Source organism: Phasianus colchicus, chromosome 35 (genome assembly GCF_987193195.1).
Source record: "Phasianus colchicus chromosome 35, bPhaCol1.hap1.1, whole genome shotgun sequence".
Lineage (NCBI taxonomy): Eukaryota > Metazoa > Chordata > Aves > Galliformes > Phasianidae > Phasianus > Phasianus colchicus.
In genome coordinates, this window is record NC_143470.1 from 726,676 (window position 1) to 748,269 (window position 21,594).

The following is a 21,594-nucleotide window of genomic DNA, read 5'->3' on the forward strand; positions in this document are numbered from 1 at the left end:
CCAGATCCCTCTGCAGGGCCTCCTACCCTCAGAGCTGGGCTCCTGCAGCGTCAGGGCAGGCAGAAGGTTGCTGGTGCCAGCGTCATAATGGGCAACGGCCAGCACTGGCCCCGTTGCTACGGTGTCACAATGGGTGCTCTGTGACACGGCACCAGGAGCACTATAAAAGCGGCTGCACAGTGGTGGGTGCTGCATCCTGAAGGAGCTTCTGGCTGACGACTGGAAGCGTCTGGAAGGGATCAGCTCCCACATGGCTGGTGCCAACAAGGAGCGATCTGCACGTGCGATACGGAAGAAGATAAGCTTCTGGGAGGATGGCCCCGCAACGGAGCGTGCCTCCAGAAGTCCCGATGTCACCGCCAAAGGTACCGGGATCCACAGCCACCACAGGGCACTGCTGCGACCGGGTCCTGGCAACGAGTGGGCCAGAGCCAGCACTCTGACTGCCTCGGGACCGCCTCTGTTTGGGGCCGGGGACAGCGGTGACCTTTTCCATCTGCCACCTCACTGCCGCTCTCAGGCACTCGCAGTGCTGAGAAGTGGCAGACGCAGAGTGTGACCTGCTTTTCCTTTGCCCTGCAGAGCGAGTAGCCGTCTGGGACGCGGTGGCCGTCTGTGTGCAACAACACCTCCTGCTGCACAAGGTGGGTCAGCACCCGCTTCCCGCTGCTCTGTTGGAGGGGTGGGCAGTCCCCTTGGCCCTGGGCCACGCCGTGCACTGACTCTTCCCCTCCCCGGAAAGCACGAAACTCCCCCCCAAAGTCCCTGCGAAGCACCAATGGGCCTCCCACAGGCGCGGTACCGCTTGGGGCAGGTGGTGCTGTATCTCAGGGCTGATCCCAGTCGCTGGAGGCCTCTGGATTCCCTGAGGCTGCTTCTGCCAGGACTGCTGTGCTGCAGTTTGGAGGGCAGTGGGAAGGAGAGGGTTGGGCAGCTCCTTCCCAAATCTCTCCCAGCTGCCCTGGCCTGCACCTCTGGACAGCGGCAGGGGACCTGAAGCACAGTCCCTGCACAGGGCAACCTCTGGTCCTTTCCTTCAGCCTTAACCCCTTGGCCCTTCCCTTCTCTCCCACGTGCAGGGGGTCCGAATTCCCACCTTCGGTTCCTTCGACATCATCTCCAAAGAGATCCAGGCTAAGGACGGGACCCTGGTTGTGCAGTGGCCTGCGTTTCGCCTGGCCAGGAACCTTCTCGACGTCCACAGTCTGATGGGTGATGCGGAATTCCTGCCAGGTAGGAGGAGAACTAAACTCCTGCTGCCTGCACAGACGGGGCAAACAGGACGACTGCCTCCACTGCCCAAAGCAAACGGCCCCCTCCGTGGAGCCAGTCCAAACCCAGGGCTGTCCTGGGTGGCAAATACAATGAGTAGCACTCAGAAGCACGGGCACGAGGGCTGCTAAATGACCAACTCCGACTCTCTTGTGTGATTTTCCAGGCCGTAAGGAGGCGGAGACCATCAAGTACACTCAGGTGGCCGCAGCTGCATCTGTGTCCCGGCAGAGAGGGGAGATCTGCATATGTAACACCACATCTCTCGTCTCCCGCTGCCTGAAGAAGGGGGAGAACATTGCCTTTGTCCTGAAGGACATAGGAGTCCTCATCTTAGAAGGAGCACGGGCTCAGATGAAATTCTACTATGACTTCCTCGAGAAGGTCTGTGGGAAAGTGAACCTGGAAACAGCAGTTTTCAAGGTGAGGTTTTGGCTTCTCCCTGGCCCGGGCAGTCCCACAGCCCTTACCCTGCCTGCGTGTGGCCTGCCAGGACCTGGCCAGCTGCTGGGGCAGGCAAGAGCCGCAGTGCTGTCAGTTCTCCCTGCCTCGGGCCCTCCACTCCCGAGTGCCTCAGCCATCAATCACAAGGATGTTCCACAACCTCCCTGTTCCTCCCCTGCAGGTCCCCTGGCTGCTGGACATGGTGGTGTCCCGGGTGGCAGCGGTGGCCTCCCTGACGCTCTCTGGCCGGGTCGTCGTCTTTCCTGAGTGAGTATGTTTGTGGCTGGAGCCTCTGCTCGACGCAGCTGCTCAGCTCTCCTTCGGTATCTTTTACTCCTTGTGACCACGGCTGTCCTGCCACCAGGACTCAGGGCAGCCGCTGCTGTTTCCATCCTGTCGATCCTTTATCAGCTCCAATAGTATCATCAAGTCCCCATCCCTGCAGGACAATCACCGAATCTGGCCATGGGACCTTCACCCAGCTCCACAATCAGCATAGTGCTTTCTCTTAAAGTCAGCATATCTGGCTCCCCTGGTGTTTGCTGTCAGCTGAGGCCACAGGTCACGTTGCTTAGGGAACAGATTATCCAGGGCATTCCCTCTTGGAGATTTTACCTTCTCTCCAGAGGTGGGCATTTTGAGAATTCCCACTGGGTACCTATTTTACACGTCCTGGAAGAGTAGAGATTTCTGCGAGGTAGATCTGATGGGAGAGATGAAGGAATTTAGGTGACATGTTCTCCCCATCGTGGCCTGGATTTCTTGGCTGGGTGACCCTATTTCCCAGGACAGCCCCTGGAACCAGGGCACAGTCAACTCTGGAGAATAGTGCACCTTGATGCAATGTGAAAATTGGCCTGTGAGCAGGCAATCCCGGTGAGCAGCAAGGGCTGCTGGAGCACTGGATCACCCCTGTGTCTTCTCCTTTTGTACAGGTTTCAGTTGGAGCTTGTCCCCAAACCACCTCCCAGGAAAACATCCAAGGCCTCGGGAGAAGTCCCTGGTGAGGGCAAGCACGAGAAAGCAGAGCGTTTGCCACCTCTTGGCCAGAGCAAGAAAGGTAAAGCAGCAGCCAGCTCCTTTCCATGCCCCACACAGACAAACTGTGATGGGAAAATGCCCATTCGGTGACCATCCTAAGGCTCTGACTTGTGAAAAGATTCACACCAGCTTGCCACAGCCTCTCCTAACCACATGTTAGCCTCATGACATCTCAGATGCGGGGCGCGGTGTTCCCATGCGCCCCATCCCTGGGTATGGCAGGAGGATGGGGGATCCTCAGCCCTGTCCTCCCCCCAGCAAATGAGCCCCTAAAAGAGACTGTCACCTCACCCAGTGACACCACCCGGCTCCTCTTTCCCAAAACAAATGCCAGGAAGGCAGGCCCAAATCAGAGCTGCACCTCTGAGAGGAGGAGCTGGGCAAGAGGGACAGAGGTCCCCGGAGAGAGTGTCTGTGAGGGAAGTGGAGCGGCCCTCTTCAGGTGCTTTGGGACAGGCCTGAGCACCTCTGCATGCCACAGGGACAGCAATTTCCCAATGAATCTCCTCTGACGAGATCTGTCCTTCCCAGTTCCAGGGAAAATTCCTGAACTGCCACCCTTACCTGGCCGCTTGAGCATTACCAGCAGAGAGGGCACATGCTCTGCGAAGACAACAAGGGTCGACCAGAAGAGCTCTGTGTCCAGGTGAGACTGGGTGCTCGGGGTTGGGATCCTTTTAGGGGCATTTCAGTGACCCAGCAAGAGCCCATTCTCCAGCCTCTGACAGTCCCTGTCTGGGGCTGCCCAGCAGCACTGAATGCAGCAGATGGAGAGGTGGGATGGGGCTGCCGGGAGCCCCCCATTTCACAGTGCTGACCCCTCTCCAGCCCTCAGGAGAGCCCCAGCGCAACCTGTGAGCTCTGCGTGGGGAAGGCTGCGTTACAGCCAAGGCTGCAGGATGCGGCCCCAAAGCCATCACCCACTGACATGGACCCCCCCTGCTCTGTTCTTTCAGTCAAGTTCCAGTGGTCCCAGCGGTGTCTTCTGCCCAAAAGATGGCTGTGCCTAGCAAAACCCAGGGCGAAGGCACTACCAAAAGCTCAGCACCACCGACAGGTCCAGCACAGGCAACAAAAGCCCACAGGTGCAGAGAAGAACCAGGGCCGGTGAAGCCAGCGCTGACCAGTCAAGGTCAGCACAAACTTCCAGCCCGAGGAAAAGCACCAGAAACAGGTCGCACTCATGGAGTGGAACCTCAGAGGTGCCAAGAAGAAAGAGGAGCGCTGAAGCCGGTGCTGCCCAGCCAGCTTCAGGGGAAACACGCAGCCAAAGCTCCAGCACAAGCGTCAGGTCGAGCTCAGGCAGTGGAATCTCAATGGTTCCGAAAACAAGGAGCAGTGAAGCCGGCGCTGACCACCCAGTTTCAGGGCAAACTCATCACCACTAGAAAAACATCAGAAATACTTCCAGCACAGGCAATGAAGGCTCAGAGGTGTAAAGAAGAAGAAAGAGGAGCAGTGAAGCCAGCACTGACAAGCCAGTTCCTGGGCAAATACCCAGCCAAAGCTCCAGCACCAGAGGCAGGTCGAGCCCAGGCAGTGGCATCTCCAAGCATCAGAGGAGAAGGACGAGGAGCAGAGAAAATCTCCTGTGATGGCACAGTGCTGGAGACAAACAAAGAGAAGCCGAGTGGCCCTCACGGAGCCCAGGCTCCAATGATAATTCCCAAAATAGTGATTCAGTCACCATCAAGCTCTGAGCACAGTCTGCCTGAGAAGCCCACCTACGACCCCAACTTTCTGATGCCACCACCACGCTTCCGCAAGCGACGTCGAGCCCGAGACAGGGCGCGAAGGAGGTGCGTGATTCCTATCCGTATCATTCCGGGGTGCCATCTCCCTGTAGAAAGGCAGAGGTGGAGGAACAGCGGGGACTCTCCCAAGACCCCTTGGCTCTGAGGGATGGGACGGCTACGCTCCCTGGAGCCTTGGGCTGGTGCATCACCAGAGGCGAGTTCCTCCTTCTCCAGTGTCTTGCTCTCTTCTGCAGACACACCCAACGCACCAAGGCCCACGATTTGGCAGCATCTGGAAGGCCCAGCTAAGCGCGAGGCTGCTTGGGGCCAGAGAGGAGACTTTCTTTCCGGCTCGATGCTCCTCTAGGTCCCTGGTGGGAAGAGCAGGGCTTTGGGGATGGGGGTGGCATAGCTCAGGAGCCAAACACTGCAGCTGGACACCTGCTAGGGAAGAGGTAGAGAGAGGGAGTGAACTGGCTGCCCTGCCCTCAGCGTCCTGACCTGAAGCCTCCCATGGGGTCTGTGTGTGGGCAAACTGCTCCCCAGACCTGTGCTATTGTTTGAGAACAGTTTCTCTTCTTTTACAGAAAATAATTGGTCTTGTAACCATGAAAATATAAGCAAGACTATCAGAGCAGATGCTGTGGAGCAAGATAAACAGGATGTGAACGCAAGGCTGAGAACCAAGGATATCTCTAGAAAAGAGAAAAGCAAAAGGAACGGCTCACAGCTCAGAGTGGATAAGCGCCCGCATGCATGCACAGAGAGTGTTTGTGGAATACTCTGTTGACGTGTAAAGGTGGATGGGAAAGTTGTAAAGGCGGACGGGAAAGCCAAAAAAGTGATTGGAAAATCTTTAATAAATGATTCGGACCACCCTTCACATCTGAGTCCGTGCCTGGTGTTCACATTTGACCGCCTGGAAAGAGATGGAGAAAAATAAAACAGACGTCTTGCAATAGATGGTGCAGTTTTCATTTCTTCCCAGTGCTCTTTCACGGGAATGAGGAGGAAGGCTTTCTCAGCTGGGCTGTGGCTCCGAAGCCGGCCCAACACACGGATGGAAGCGGGGCTGTCTCAGTGCTGCCCGCAGTGTGGAAGGACAGAGAGCTTTGAATCCTGTGATCTTACGGACGTGACAGCACGTGGCTGTGACGTGAGCTATCACAAGGCACTCTGTGATAGCTGCCCGTCAGCCTGAGGGACAGGGATGGTTCTCAAACACGAGGGATGAGCTGCTCAAACACGAGGGCTCCCCTCTGGAGCAGGATGGGGAGCGCAGAGCCGCCGAACGGCTGCTGGGAGGATTCCTCCTCTGAAGGCCCCGGGCACTGAGGAGAGGCAAGCCTTCGGGCTCCACAGGTTTGGCACAGCCCAGACAGAGCCCTGGTGGATTGCACGCCACTGGGAGCAGCTCCAGACACCTATCGGACACCTGCCCATGGTGCTTCCCTCTGTGGGGTGGGCATATTGTCCCCTAACCAGGTCCTATGCCCAGTGTGTGTGAGGCCAATAGGACACCACAGACCTATAGGAGGCACCCCTTAGGCAAAAAGTCTAACCACAAGGTCAAAAGGTGCAATCCTTCAGCAAAATCGTGCGTCTGAAGGCAAAAAGGGTGCATCACTTTAGCAAGCCTTACGCCAAGGCCAAAAGGGGGCACCCCTTTAGCAAAAAGCCTATCCCCAAGGTCACAAGGGTGTTCCCCTTCAGCAAGACTAACCCCAGTTCCAAAAGGCGAAGGGCACGGAACTGCTCTGCCCCGTGATGTCCAGAATGCACCTCACCCTTGGGATGGTCAGTGTACCTGTTGTCTCTGGGATGGAGTACTGGGGCTTGGGGCTGGAGAACTGGGCTGAGATGAGGCCGTGTGAATGATGAGGTCTCAAGGTCCCCACTCAGGCTCTGTCCATGCTGGCAGGTGCCTCCAAAGCAGAAGTGTTACTGACGCACTGCCCTGACAGAAGCTGCAGTTGAGCGTTGCTTCCTGAGCCCTGCGTGTTTGAGCCCAGAGGGCCAGGCAGGAGGCCAGCCTATCCTTTGCTCAGCTGCAACCACCTGGGTTGCAGCTGCTGACCAAGAAGGGCCAGCAGCAATTTCTCCTGCTCACTTCAATACCGCCAGCCTTGTGCCGAATGCCCCTCGAGCATGCCACAGCTAAGCCTGCAACCTGCAGCTGGGCTCTGCGGGTCTGAAGCATCCCTCCCGTGCAGGAAGAGCTCCCCCTCACCGCTCCTGTCTGCTGCCGGGGCAGCTCTCAGGCACACGGCACGGCGAGCGGCTGTGGGCAGCGCAGCTCAGAGATGAGGTGCCTGGGACAGCTGTCGGCTGTCCTCAGGAAGGGCCCATCGTCGTGGCTGTGCGGTGTGACAACACACAGGCTCCAGGAACCCAGCTGACGCCACCTGCGCCGTGACATCCTCTGGCTGGCCTGAAGCCTCCCAGCTTCTTTGGCCTCGCACCCTGACCAGCCAAAGACTGCCGTGCTGCACTTGGTCCTTCCAGGCAGAAGCTCTTTGGCTGCAGGCAGCCTCGGGAGAAGAGGGAGGGCCCTGCAGAGAGGACAGCCTCTGTCACACAGAGGAGGAGAGCTGAGCAGCTGCCTTACCCGGCCTGTGCTGCAGCCTGACATGAATAAGGTGTGACTGCAAAGCAAAGGGATTTGTTCTCTGGTAATACAGGTCTGAGAATGGTTCAGTACAGGCACACGATCCACGTTTCTTGGAGTTGTACGTGCAGTGTGTTTGCAACTCCATACATCCCGTCTGAAAACTGGCAGGTTATGTCTTTGTGCTGACTGAATGAAGATGGAGTCAAAAATATACCTACAAATTCATCCTTTCTTGGGAATCTTGAAACCTGTTCTCAAATCTCTTTATCATAACGGAAAGCAAGGCTGCTTAGTTTCTGCTGCTTACAGGACTGTGCTTAGCCACAGTATCAAAATGCAGAACATGGCTTGCCACAACCAGAGCTTGCCATCATTTCTCTCGTCAAATGCTGCTATGGTTTGAGACAGCAGACGGAGGTTGATTGTCACCTTGAAGATGCACGTGTAACTCATTTCAGTGAGCAGTCAGCTCCACAAAAAGTGCGAAATGCGCACATCACCACCAAACTACTTAAACATCCTCTGCTGCTGGCAACATTTCCCTTCCTCTGGTGTTGCCACAAACAATCCGAGGCCAGTGGCATCCTGGCTCGGATCAGGCACGGTGTGGTGAGCAGGACTACGGAAGTCATCCTGCCCCAGTACTCGGCACTGGTGAGGCCTCACCTGGAGCTCTGTGTTCAGCTGTGGGCACTTCAGTACACAAAGGAGATGGAGGTGCTGGAGCAGGTCCAAAGAAGGGCAGCAAGGCTGGGGAAGGGCTTGGAGAATATGGCCTACGAGGAGAGACTGAAGGGACTGGGGCTGGTTAGTGTGGGGAAGAGGAGCTGAGGGGAGACCTTACTGCTCTCTTCCAGCAGCTGAGAGGTGATTGCAGCAGAGCGGGGTTGGTCTCTTCTCACTGCTGACAGGTGACAGGACGAGGGAAATGGCCTCGAGTTGTGAAAGAGGACGTTTAGGTCGGATACCCAGGCTGGAAAAACTTCTTTCCCAAAGGGCTGTCAGGCACTGCAATGGGCTGCCCAGGGAGGTGGTTGAGTCACCATGCCTGGATGTGTTTAACAGCCGTCTGGATGCGGTGCTCAGGGACGTGATTTAGCGCAGGGCTGTTAGTTAGGGTAGGATGGTCAGGCTGTGCTTGGACTCGATCATCCTGAAGCTCTTTCCAACCTCAGCCATTCCATCATTCTATTTGCACGCCCTGCAGATGCTGCTCGGAAACCGCATCATCTGCTCCACCCCCCGGCAGTCACAGAGGGAACGCGAGGGAGCACGGCCTCCCCGAGCACCTTTACTGCGGGAGGGCGGCAGAGGACACGGGCAGCCCGGCCGGGCCGGCGGCTCTGACGGGAGCGCCGCGCCTACGGCACGCTGCACGGCACCGCAGGGAGCGGAGCCAGGAGCTGCGTGGCGTCTGCGGCTACTGGCCGCCCGCACGTGCCCGCCCGCCGTCTCCGCAGAGCCGATTGGCTGCCGCGGCCGTCACTCAACTCCGGGGCGGGCTTCCTCTCCACGGGCGACCGCTCCCGGCAGCTCGCCGTGCGCGTGCGCGTTCCGTCAGGCGGCGCCCGGCCCGCCACGTTGAGTGAGGGCGAGCCCGGGCGCCGGCCGTGCGGCGGCGTGACGTCATCGTTAGGCGACGCGCGGTGCTGGGGGTGCGTGTCACGTGAGCGGGGGAGGCCGCGGTACGGGGCTGGGAGCGGCTGCGGGGCTCGGGATGGGGAATGGGGTCCTTGTGGGGCTGGGCTGTGGATCGTGGGGACTTACGGGGTCCCCCGGCGCTGGGAATGCGGGTCTCGTGGGGATATGGGGCGTCCCTTTGGAGCTGTGAAGGCCTGGGCGCGTTTTGGGGGCCGCTTGTGGCTGGGGGTTGGAGGAAATGGGGGTCTCGCGGGGCGGAGGGTGGCACGAGGCTGTTTTTTGGGGTGTTCCTGTTGGACTCGGGACGAAGGTCTGGCAGTGGTAGTGGCCGGGGGTCTGCGTGCCTAATGGAGGCCGTCTCCCGACCTCGTGTTCTCTTGCAGGACTGTTTCTTTCTCAGAATCCTGTCCTGAACTGAAATCCTTTATGTACCCAAGTCTGACGCCAACCCCTGCTACGATTAATGTGAAAAAGGCTCAAAAGGGAATCTTTGAGATTTTTAACTCCCTTTGGCAGGCTTTTCACTGCCCCACTTGCACAGGGAGCCTACTCTATCTTGAAGCCCTTTCTCTACACCAGCCCCAAAGCAAAATCTCTCTCAAATGCTCCTCAGCCAGGGCATATTCAAATAAATTCTCACAATGGAAGGCTCTGAGCTGCCTTGGTGGGTGTGGGGAGAGCAGTGGATGTTGTGTAGCTTGACTTCTGCAAGGCTTTTGCCACTGTCTCCCATGACATCCTTGTTATGAACCTTAGAAAGTGTGGGATAGGTGAAAGGATTGGCATCTAGCTGACTGGTAGAACTCAGAGGGTTGTTGTCAGCAGTGCAGTCTTGTTTAGAGCTGCATCTAGGGGGGTTCCTTAGGAGTCAATGCTCGGTCCAGCATCTTAATCAGTGACCCCATTATGCTTGAGGCAAATCTGATACAAATCTGGGTGGAGTGGCTGACATACTGGCAGGCTGTACTGCCATTCAGTGGGTCCTGAACAGAATGGAGAGCTGGGCAGGGAGGAACCTGGTGAATTTTAGCAAGAGCAAGTGTAGAGTGTCTCACCTGTGGAGGAATAAATGCATGCGTGACAGATTGTGTTTTTGCAGTAGAAACTTCCAGTACCAAGTTACTGAACTTGCAATTTTCTTACAGAATGGCTGCATAAATGGCTGGTTGGGTTGTTTTTCACAGTAAAGATGCTGAGCAGCAGGATAGAGCGGAGGCTGTGATGTCCTGATGGTGGTAAGAAATTAATCAAGAGAGTTTGGGCAATATCCACTGTGATCATAGATGAACAATGCAAGCTTTTGTAAAGGAATATGCATGGGAAAGACTGCTAAATAAATTTATTTTATTTATTTATGCTTGCTAGCACAGCATAATAGGTATCATAAATCAGGAATTGGAGCTTAGTAACCTTTAGATATTTTATAATCTGGGTTTCTTCTTAAACATGGCTTTCATATGTAATAAGGAAAGGAAAAATACAGAGCAGAGAAAGGAAAGCCTGGCACAGGATAAAACAGGTTTAACGGTGTCAAGAAATATTGCCCTCCGATGTCCATAGAAATGGACAAAATGATCCTAAACACAATAGGTTGCTGATAGACCTCATATGGAAAAATGGATTAATAAATGCATCGTGTGGATGATAAGCCTGGAGTACCCACCCAGGTGGGAAACAGAAAAGCGTCTCCTCTGATGGGAGAAAAGGATATATAATGAGAAGTGTTTCACTGATCAGTGCGCGTTTTCTGCCTTGTTAGGAGGGGGTGCATGCCTGTTGTTGCAACAAATAAAAAAAAACTTTGCTGCTTCACTGAAATCTTTGCCTGAACAAACATTATTGAAGCTGGGTATTTCTCACACTTGTTTCTATACAGGTTGGGGTATGAGCTGCTGCAGAGGAGCCCTGCGGAGAAGGACCTGGGGTGTGGATGACAGGTTGGCCATGAGTCAGCAGTGTGCTCTGGTGGTCAAGAAGGCCAATGGCATCCTGGGGTGCATTAAAAGGAGCGTGGCCAGCAGGACAAGGGAGGTGGTCCTACCCCTCTACTGTACCCTAGGGAGGCCACGTTTAGAAGAGCGTGACTAGCTCTGGGCTCCCAGTTCAAAGAAGACAGGGATCTCCTAGAAGGAGTTCATCAGAGGGTGACAAAGATGATAAAGGGCCTGGAGCATCTCCCATATGAGGAAAAGCTGGTTGACCTTGGGCTGTTCAGCCTGGGGAGAAGAAGACTGAGGAGGGTTCTGATGAATGTTCATAAATATTTAAAGGGAGGTGGGAGGCAAATGGTAGGGGCCAGGCTCTTCTTGGTGTGTAGTGGTAGGACAAGGAGCAACGGCTTAAAACTTGAACATAAGGAGTTCCATACAGACATGTGAAAGAGGTTGTGTACAGTAAGGGTGATGAAGCACCAGAACAGGTTGCTCAGAGAGGTTGTGGAGTCTCCTTCTCTGATAGTATTCAAGATCCATCCTGATGCCTACCTGTGCAGCCTATTGTATAGAACCTGCTTTAGTAGGGGGATTGGACTCGACGATCTCTTAGGTCCCTTCCAATTCTGTGATTCTGTGAATCATAGAATTGGAGAATCTAGAAGTACTGAATGATCGTGAAAACATCATAGCATCTACAATCTTAAAAATACAGTCAAAATACATAGCACTGTGATAGAATGGAGGAAAAAAATTACCCTTAATTGCCCTTGAAGTACTCCAAAATCAAGGAATCGTAGAATCCTCACAGAACTTGACTCAGGCAAGCAAGCACTAAGGACCTCATCCTTTCCCTCCCTGCATTTCCCCCACATCTCATAAAGGATGAGAATTCTCCTGTGTCCTCCTTCAGTTGCTCATATATTTAGAACAGCATTTTTAATTGTCCTTAATGGCAGAAGGCAGATGAAGCTCCAGCTGTGCTTTGCCCTTCTAATTTCTCCCTGTGTGGCCTTACAACACCTTTGCAGTCCTAATTTTGTGCTGGTGTCATGGTTTTGGTTTTTGCTTATTTGATTTTCAATATTCCACATCAAAGCATCATGTACTGGAAGTGTTAATGCTCTAATTCTACGTACCTATCCCTATACATTACGGAAGTCATGGGATCTGACCCTTCCGGGGGGGGCGGTCTCTTACTGCCTGGCAGTGGGTGCTAGAGGGTGCTTTCCTAGCCGTTCCAAGCTTTTTCAGGTTTGACTCGGTCTCGGGAACTCTCTCTCATATCTTATTTATTAGTCTCAATTTCATTAGATTGTATTATATTGTATTATTTTGCATTCCGATATCATAGTTAGTAAAATAAGTTTACCTCCATAGATTGTTGCCGCTGTTTTTTTCCTTTTCCCCCTTCCTTCCTATTTTGTGGGCCCAGGCGGGGGGTGGGGAGGGCAGGGGCCTACTGCCCCCTGTCACGGGCATAAACTGATCTAGTTAATTCCGTGACATAGGGTCAGGTTGGGTGATATGGAGTTACGGGTCTCATAGTGTTATATGGTGGGGGTGAGGTGGGGGCAGGGATCCCAGAGTTCTGGGGCTACAAAATGTTGGGTCGCAGCGTGATGGGGGCAGGCAGGGTCAGGGAGTGCCAGGGTCGTGTGGGGGTATGGTTCACACAGGGCTGTGGGTCACGTGCCGCCATGGGGTCGCACACATACAGGGTTATGTGGTCATCTTGGGGTTAGGCTCATGTGAGGTCATGGATCGTGGCCCCACCTTTGGGCTACAGGGACCCCCAGTCCCATCTGAGGAAGAAATAAAGGCATTCCAACACCGCCCCACCTTTTTACCTCAGACCACTCCTCACATCCCCCCCTTCCCTCTATGTCCCCATAGCTCCCCATATGTCTGTGTCCCACCTGCAGCGCATGTCTTGCCTTCTCCTGAAGAGCATTCTGCTCCTGCAGGCTCTGTTTCCACATCCATCCCATGTCCCCCACATGTATATTCATACACCCCCCCACAGATCTCCATAGCTCATTAAGGACCTCCTCAGACCTGGTACTCCTCCCTCACACCCAGCCCAGGACCTCACAGCGACCCACAGTTCCCATCAACAACCCTTATCCCTGCTCTGGGCTTCCTCCTTATCCCCTCCCTGTTTCCTCCTTTGGACCTCCCTTACCCACTCCAGGACCCCCTTGGATCTCACAGATCCCCACAGTTTCTGACTGGACCCCCATCTCCGTCCCAGGACCCCCACAGCCCACCTGGCGCTGCTGAACCTGGCTTCCTCACTGAATTGTGCCACAGTGCTGCACCCTGAGCCCTTCTGCAGTGCTGCAGATCCCAGGGCAGCGGGCACTGCTCTGTATGTCTCCGCCCGGCCCAGGAACGCCATCCCTGCGCTGCCTGTTGAAGTCTTTTCTTTGCTCCTGGCACATCTTCCATCTGCAGAGCACATGAGGAGTGTCCCTCAGACTGCGCTCCAGGTTAACCTGCAGCGTCCAAACGAGGAATCCCGCAGCAACCCTCATCTCAGGATGGGGCTACAGCTGTGCCCCAGTGCCTTCATTAAAGAGAGGAGAATGAAGGAGCGTAACGGGGCATCTTTCCTCCTGCCATTTCCCACCGTCTGCGTGTTGGCTGTGCCGTGGGAGTGGCATTTGGTCATAGAGCTGTGAGTGCAGGTATGTGTGCAAACAGGGGTGTGCAGAGATCATAGAATCATAGAATGGCCTGGGTTTTTAGTTTTCCATGAGTGTGTGTGCACATGGCTGTGTGCAAGGCTGGGGCTGCGCTCTTGTACTCCTGCATGTGGGTGTGCAAAGTGATGGGTCTGCACACATGTGTTTGTATATGAACACTGATGTGTGCATCAAGGTCTTTGCACACGGCTGTGTGATTTTTCACACATTTGCATGCACATGGGTGGAGTGTGCATGCAGGTGTGCAAGGATGTGCTTGCGTGTGCGTGTAAATGCACAGGTTTGTGTGCAGGGAAGTCTTTGCACGTGGGTGTGTGGTTCTGCACACCTATGTGCACGCAGATGTGGGTGCAGGGCAGCAGCTGAGGTTCCCGGGAACAGGAGATTCCTGGGAGAGGCGGAATTCACACGAGAGTGCTGGAGAGCACAGGGCCGGGAAGCAGAGCTCTGCGCTCTGCACAACAGCCTGCAGGATGGCCTGGAGCGCTGATAGAAGCAGGATAGAGTCACAGAATCACACAGAATGGCCCAGGTTGGAATGGACTTTAAGCATCATCTCTACCACCTTCCCACCACAGGCAGGGCCACCAACCTCCACATTTCATACCAGACCAGGCTGCACAGGGCCCCATCCAACCTGGCCTTGAACACCTCCAGGGATGGATGGGGCATCCACAGCCTCTCTGGGCAGCTGTTTCAGCACCGCAAGTAAAGAATGTCTCCCTGACATCCAGCCTAAATCTTCCCTGCCTCAACTTCAAACCATTTCCCCTTGTCCTGCTGTTCTTTACCCTTTCAGAGAGTTGACTTCCCTCCTCTTTAGAGGCTCCCTTTAGGTCCTGAAAGGCTGCCATTCGCTCACCCCACAGCCTTCTTTTCTCCAAGCTGAACAAGCCCAGCTCCCTTGGCCTGTCTTCTTAGGAGAGGTGCTGCAGCATTCTGATCATCTTTGTGGCACTCCTCTGCACCTTCTCAACATCTCTCTGCCTTCCTTGTATTGAAGGCCCCAGACCTGGATGTGATACTCCAGATGGGGAGTGTGCGCCGCCTCAGCTTCTACAGGTGGGTGTTTGGGGGGATAGGGGGGTACCAAGATGGGGACTGGGGCTAAGGGAGCCAGGGGCCGCGTGCTGCTCTTCTTTGCCCCCGTGGGGCTTCTGTGTCACTCAGGGCCTCTGCTTGGAGGCAGGAGGTGCTCTGTGTCCCCCCGCAACCCCCCAGTCCCTCTTTCTGACCTCCAGGGTCACACTCTCCTCTGTGCTCCCCTTCCCACCTGAATACTGGAGCACCCTCCCAACTCCAGTTCCCCCATTCTGATTCCTGCAGTCCTCCTCCACCCCCCACCTCACTGCCCCCTTCTCAGTTCCCTCCCCATTCCAAATTCTGACCCCCAGGGTGCCTTTCCTCGTCCCCTTCCCCTGTCCCACCCCTCCTATTCCCCCATTCTGATGCTCCTCTTCCTTTGCCCCCCCTCCGCCAGTGTACCCCCTGAATCCCCCATCCAGAATCACAGAATCACACCATCACCAGGGTTGAAATCACCAATAGCTCTCACTAATCCGCGTCCCTCAACACAACGTCTCAGTGTTCCTTGACCACCTCCAGGGCTGGTGACTCCACCACTCCCAGTGCAGCCCATTCCAGGACCCGACCACTCTGTTGGAGCAGTAATATTTCCTAACGTCCAGCCTGAATCTCCCCTGGTGCAACTTGAGGCCATTCCCTCTCGTCCTATCGCTGTTACATGAGAGAAGAGACCAGCCCCCAGCTCACCACGGCCTCCCTTCAGGAGTTACAGAGAGCAATGAGGTCTCCCTGAGATCCTTCTTGCAATGAGGGGCCCAGAACTGAACACAGCGCTCGAGCTGCAGCCTCACCAGAGCTGAGTGCAGCGGGACAATCACTTCCCTGCTCTGCTGCCATCACCATTTCTGATACAGGCCAGGATGCCACTGGTCTTCTTGGCCACATGGGCACATTGCTGGCTCATGTTCAGCTGCGTGCCAACCCATTACCCCAGGTCCGTTTCCTCTACGTTGACTTCCAGCTGCTCTGCCCCACGCCCATAGCGGTGCCTGGGGTTGTGGTGGCCAAAGTGCCTCTCCAGTTGACCAGGAAGGCTGACAGATGATGGAAAGCAGCTTGGCTTTTCACCTCCCCCAGCTCCCCAGCACGCTTGGATGAATCTCATCTGGCCCCACGGACTTGTGGCAGTCCAGGTGGAACAGGATGTGAACTTTGGTTGGAAATGCAATGCCAAGGGCTGCACAAGTGTGGGACAGTTCCGAGTGTAAGGAAGGGCATCTGCTGGGTGAGTGCTTTGCTGGGTGAGCATCGCCCTGCTGAAGAGCAGCCGTTGTCTTTGCAGACAGCCACATCCACGGGGATTGGAAGCTTTTTCTGCCTTCCGGCTCTTGGCTGTTGCTCTGAGAGTGGAGGTTCTTGCCCGGAGAGAACCACCAGCAGAAAGGATCCCACGCGTGGCCTCTGAGCCCCTTCAGGCAAACCAGCTGGATGAGCGTGGCCTGTGACCTTGGCTTGGAGTTAAGCCAGCAGGCTTTGCCCAAAGCAGAATGACCTGTGGGCACAGCGTCCAGCAGGGGGAAGTGACCAACAGCTGGAGACAGCAGCAGCTTGAGCAGCGCTCTTGAGGGAAAGCCTCACTGTGAACACAGGCCCAGCAGAAGAGTAGCTTGTCCCTGTGTTCGCATAGTAAGGTCTTCCTTTCTGACCTGTTACCTCTCAGCTGGTGCCTACAGCTGTGTGATGTGCTCTGCAGGAAGTGCTGACGTTTTGCATTTCACCTTGTCTTTCATCTTGCTTAAAAGCTTAGAGGCCATTTTAATTTCCACAGCCGTGAGCTTTGTGCCGCAAGAGCTCTCCAGCTTCTTCCTGTGATGTGAGGCTGTATTGTGTCTACTTTAAGTCAGGCTCTTTTCCCTTTTCATTTTAAGGTAGGAAAATTAATTTCTGGGCCGGGAGGAGAAGAAATGCGACAATCTTGCCTGCACTGTTCAGCTTGCCTGAGTTGCCAAGTGTTCCTCATTTTTCTTGTACCCTTCAATTCCAAGTCCACCTACAGTTAAGTAAGCGATTTCACTATTTATTTCTGACTGTGGCAATTCAGTTCACAAGTCACACTTCATTTACAGTGCCTGCCTTAATTCTGACAAAGCTTGCAGTTGCAGCTGACTTCCCAAGGCTGCAGTACATGGTGGTGGCACAGCCTTGGGCTTCTGCATTTGTGCTAAGGCCACATTTCCTTCCTCTGTCTTGCAGGTCAGCTGGCGCTAGAAGTGGACGGTATCCCAGTGTGAATGAAGGTCAGTAGGAGCAGCTGCTGATGGGAGGAAGGAAGTGCAGGCTACTGGACCTGAAGCATCTCCCGGTACGGTAGCAGAGGAGGCGGTAGTGATGCTGGGGGGCAGTTGCAGAAGAACGGGAGGAACTCCTCAGCAGGAAGCCACAACCCCTGCAGCAAGCTGCAGGAGACTCAGCACGTGTGGATGCCCAGGAAGAAATGCAGGCCCGGTGTTTGAGCAGCGCTGGCCACGGAGTGCTGCAGCCCAAGAACAAAGCTATTCTGCCTTTGCCGAGATGGCTTTTCAGGGTGGACTAGTCTGTTCTCACAAAAACCAGAGGGCTGACTCATCCAAATGCTTGCTGGTTGCTTGGAAGCCCAAATCCTTCAGTCTCCAAGCTGGGGGCAGCCTGGGGGCAACATCTCCTGCGTGTGATCATGCGGTGCCTGAGCGAGAGGATGAGCCAGGCTGCTTACACAAGAGGCATCTTAATTTCTCTGTTTTGTTACTTCAGATAATGCCATTGGGTGGCCCTCGTGTTGTTTTCTTAAAATTTGGTACCAGCCCTGGTGACTCTGGGCCAGAGCCCAAAAGGCAGGAACCAGTCCAGGAGCTTAAAGTCACGGCCCCAGTTAGAGAGGCTGGCACCAGCCCTGGGACATAAAGATGCTGCCAGAGAAGCCAGCAGTGGCCCTGGGGCCTACAAACAGAGCCAGAGAGGCTGGCCCTGGCCACGGGACCTGAAGCCACAGCCTGAGAGGCTGGTGCCGGCCCTGAAGTCTGAAGCTCCAGCCCGAGAGCCCAGCACCAGCCCTGGGGCCCAAAGCCAGAGGCAGAGGCCAGCACCGGCCCTGGGGCACACAGATGTGCTTCCCACTGGTTTCTACTCATTCCTATAGGCCTCCACTGACCACTCTGAGCCCATACTGGTCCTCACTGGGTTTTACTTTGCCACACTGGACTTCTCTGGTCCATACTGCTGTGCACTCCTCCCAGTTCCCACTACTTCCTCTGGGACTCCTCTGACCACTACGAGGCCATACTGCGTTTTCATTGGGCTGCACAAGAGTCATCTTCACTTCTCTGTTGCTTTCCTTCAATTAACCCCCATTCAATCACCCCCATTCACCCCACTGGGTGACCCTGGCGTTGGTTTCCTAAAACGTGGGTCTAGGAGGTGACCACTCCCTTTGCCTGTGATGAGAGCACAGAAGCGATGCAGGCACTCACTGAGGTCACAGTCGGTGCCAGGGTGGGAGCGTTTGTGCCACAGCTGGTGAGCAGAGCTGGTGCTCTGGTGAGCGTGCTGCACGCAGAGACTGAGCTCTGTGCTTTTCTTGAGAGAGATCACCCTGTGAGAGCCCACTGGAAGCAGCGCTGCGGCGTGTGTGTGAGCTGGGCACAGCTCGGGCTGAGCAGTGACCAGGTGAGCTGGGTTTGGTGCTGGCTGGTTGCCGGGAGGTGTCTCAGCAGAAAAGCTGGGCTGGGGAGGAGTTCCCAGCTCCAGCAGTGCCCTTCTGGCTGTATCCAGAGGAAATGGGTTCTTGTTGAGATTCCATCCCACGATTCGGTGAGGATGATGAAATGTCATTCCTCCCCTGGAAAACTGCTGCCGAGCCCCACCTTCGTGTCAGACCTTTCCAAGGAAGCAGAGCGCAGACTTCACAGAGTGCAACTTGTGGCTCACTGCTCCATGGATTGCTTGGTGTGCCATACCCAGCAGGTGTTTCACCGCACCGCGCTGCAGTCACGGCAGAGAGCCAGCTGCTCAGCTGTGGACATGGACGATCAGCACAGCTTTTGGGGAAAAGGGGACCGGGGGGCACTTGCTGACAGAAGCCATGGCAGTCAGACACAAGCTGGAGCTAGTGATGGGCAGCTGTTGCAGCCAGCTGATGTCCAAGCATTGCCCTCCTCCAGAGACTACATTGCATGGCAGAAGAAAGCTGGGACAATGCTTCTTCCTTGTGATTTTTCACTTGTTGATACTTTCTGTAGGGTTCCTGTCCAGAAGGAGAACTCAGGAGTCAAGGCAGCTGAAGATTGCAGTTGCAGTGCTGTAGGCGATGTCAAGTAAGCATCCGTTTGGAGTGCAGGAAGGGGCAGTGAGAAGTGTTTGTGTCAGTTTGTGTTTGGGCTATCAAAGTAGCACCTTTCTGCTTTCCGGGGGGACATGGGCTTACTGGACAATACTTCTCTGCCTGCTGGTGTCTGTGAAATCAACATACAATCTGTTGTTGTAGGGACAAAAGCAGTGCATCTGTGGAATTGTGCGGGGATTTACGGTTACCTTTCCTGTCCTGATTGATAGTGGGAAGCCAATGTTTAGCCTAGATCCCTTACTGTGAACATGGTACGGGTGAGCTGGCATTGACTCTTTGGGATTTTGTTGCTTTTCCCTGCAGTGGCGACCAGCTCGGATGTGCTGGAGGACATCACGGACATCCAGGGTTTGCTGTCTTGGATCAACGGTGAGTTTGGGGGCTGCAGAGCTGCAGGTGCGTGTTTGCACAGAGTGGGTGCGGGAAGGCTATCATCACCATTCTGGGGGATGTTCTTGCATTTTCAGACGTGGCAAGAGCTGTAGAGGTCCCCCATGAGAACCCCGGCAGCCCTGCCCCAGGATGCTTCGTCGCTGAGCTCCCTGACAACCCCAGGGACAGCAGAGAGCTCAGCACACAGCCTGCCTCCGGGACGCCCGCCGACCCCTTCTGGGGGCTCCCACCATCCCCCGGGTTCCTGCCTGAGCTGCAGTGTGGGCTGTCGCAGCTGCGCCCCATCACGCCACCTGCGAGTGCCCGGCTCAGTCCACGGCCGACCACGCTGGCTGTCACCACGCCTCCCTCAGCCCAAAGCGCACAGCCCACCGAGGAGGTGCAGCAGATGGAGCCCCAGGAGGTTCAGGCTCACTCGCCCCCGTCACCGGGCTCTGTCCCCAGCCGGGTGGCAGAAAAGAAGAAGAGGGGCAGCACCAAGCGGGCCAAGCGCCCTGCGCCTGCCGGCACCCCCCAGAAAGGGGAGAGCTCCCAGCAGGAGCAGCCCACCACCAGCGCTCCAGCCAGGAAAAGGAAGCTGCCGCCGCGCACGGAAAGGGCAGAGAGAAAAGGCCGCAAGCGCCTGTGCCCAGCGAAGCTGTCTGGGGCCAGCGCAGGAGCCAGCAGCAGCGGGCAAGCGGGCACTGCCAGCGAGCTGCGCGTGCACTTGTGTAAATCCATCCAGGTCGTGCACCCGCTGGGGCAGAGGGTGACTGTGGTGGGCCCGGTGCGCCAGCCACCCTCTGCGCAGCCCCAACCCTCGGCCAGCACCGGCCCTGCTGCCCTCCGGCCCCAAGACAGCGGCACAGACAAGGCAGCGCCGGCATCTCCAGGCAGCACGGGGCAAAAGGGGGGCACTGCCGAGAAGACGGCGCCGAGCTGCCTGCGCCCGTCCCCGCAGAGGAGCTCACCGCTGCGGAGGGACCCACCATCACCACCACCACCACCACCACCACCACCAGTGCTGCACCAGCAGCAGCCTCGGCCGCAGCGCCCCGGGGACTTTGTGTCCTGCGTGGGGCCACGGGCGGGCAGCGGTGCGGTACCCATAGTGATGGAGGTGTCGCTGCCCATCACAGCCGAGCAGCGGCCCGAGCGGGAGCGCATGAAGAAGCTGGCCCAGGAGGAGCGGCAGCGGGCGGCCCAGCAGATGAAGATCGGCCCCGTGCAGTTCCTGGTGCAGCGGGAGATAGACATGGCCATAGCCGACCAGTATGGCTACCCGTAACCCTGCGCTCCTCGCCGGCCCCACAGCACCAGGCAGCAGCGGCAGCGTTCCAGAGGCACCGCCAGCGGCCCCATCCCTCCTTTCCAGAACCAAGCTGTCCTCCGGAGTCATCGCGGCAGTGGGATGGGACGTCATCTGGCAATGAACTCTTGTGGGATGGGAATTTTAGGATTATTGTCCTTACTGTGACTCCTTGTTTTCTATGATACGTTATTAAAAGCTTTGTGTTCCCTTTGCTGTGTCCCTCTGCCTGCAGTCATTTGGGCCCTGTCACAGCCCCCAGCTCCTCATACCTGCCTCTGGGGCAGGATGGGGCACCACAGATGGCCGTGTCCCTCTGCTGCCACCACCAGCCCCAGCCTTCCTCTCTCCCTGCAGTCCTTTGTGCAGCGGGATGCAGAGGGTGTGTCACACAGCTTCCTGTGCTGCCCAGTACCATGAATTGCTGTGGGGATGGGCAGCAGGCACGGGTAGACGGAGGGGAATTGCCCTGGCCAGAAGAGACTCCGACAGGGGCAGTTCCCATGCAGGGGTGAAGCAGGAGCAGCAGGGCCTGACGTGCAGAAAGGCATGAAGATAGCTCCCAAGCCACGGCTCTTCTGCCCCCACGTTGTTTGGGTCCTGCCAGTTTTGTCTTCAGACAGGGACCCAACCAACTCTGTACACACACAGCAGGATTTGCCATCTGGCTGCCGCTCACGAGTGCTGCCCCCCAGGGCTCAGTACTGGGGCTGCTCCTGTTGAACGCCTTCATCAATGATTTGATGAGGGGACTGAGGACACCCTCAGTGCCAAATCTCACATTCCAAGCCCACAGTCAACATCCCAACCCCACATCCTACAGCCCACATCCCAATCCCAGTTCCAAATCTCATTCCCAGTCCCTCATCCCAAGCCCATCACCCACCTGTCAATCTCAATCCCTCACCCCAATCGCAATCCCACATCCCCGATCCCAATTCCGATCCCAATCCCATCCCCTATGGCAATACAGAGCACCCCGAGGCCCCGCCCCCACAGCCGCTCCACCCAAGTTTAGTTGCAGTCAAGAAAAAACAGTCACAATTAGGGATTGACAAAGAGCGCACGGCCTGATTTGTCCAGCGACATTCCATGAGCTGCTGCACTACTACTGGTCCAGAGTAG

General features: G+C 55.9%; 3 protein-coding genes across 3 annotated transcripts; all 3 read left to right on the top strand.

Annotated features, from left to right (window-relative positions):
• The first annotated feature begins 222 nt into the window (after positions 1-222).
• On the top strand, positions 223-2,580 carry LOC149913693 (coiled-coil domain-containing protein 81-like). The gene is made up of 5 exons (XM_090129022.1): positions 223-365; positions 583-644; positions 1,080-1,233; positions 1,439-1,695; positions 1,898-2,580. Exons 1-5 carry the CDS (start codon positions 251-253, stop codon positions 1,985-1,987), a joined length of 678 nt encoding a protein of 225 aa, XP_089985148.1. The 5' UTR covers positions 223-250; the 3' UTR covers positions 1,988-2,580.
• Positions 1,990-5,361, top strand: LOC149913694 (uncharacterized). The gene is made up of 5 exons (XM_090128986.1): positions 1,990-2,039; positions 2,652-2,776; positions 3,289-3,403; positions 3,714-4,556; positions 5,081-5,361. The coding sequence occupies exons 1-5, from the start codon at positions 1,990-1,992 to the stop codon at positions 5,085-5,087; spliced, it is 1,140 nt and encodes a 379-aa protein (XP_089985112.1). The 3' UTR covers positions 5,088-5,361.
• Positions 5,362-17,216: 11,855 nt separating this feature from the next.
• LOC149913695 (uncharacterized) lies at positions 17,217-20,611 on the top strand. Its single transcript, XM_090129259.1, has 3 exons — positions 17,217-18,759; positions 19,092-19,157; positions 19,256-20,611. Exons 1-3 carry the CDS (start codon positions 18,753-18,755, stop codon positions 20,446-20,448), a joined length of 1,266 nt encoding a protein of 421 aa, XP_089985385.1. The 5' UTR covers positions 17,217-18,752; the 3' UTR covers positions 20,449-20,611.
• The last annotated feature ends 983 nt before the right edge of the window (positions 20,612-21,594 follow it).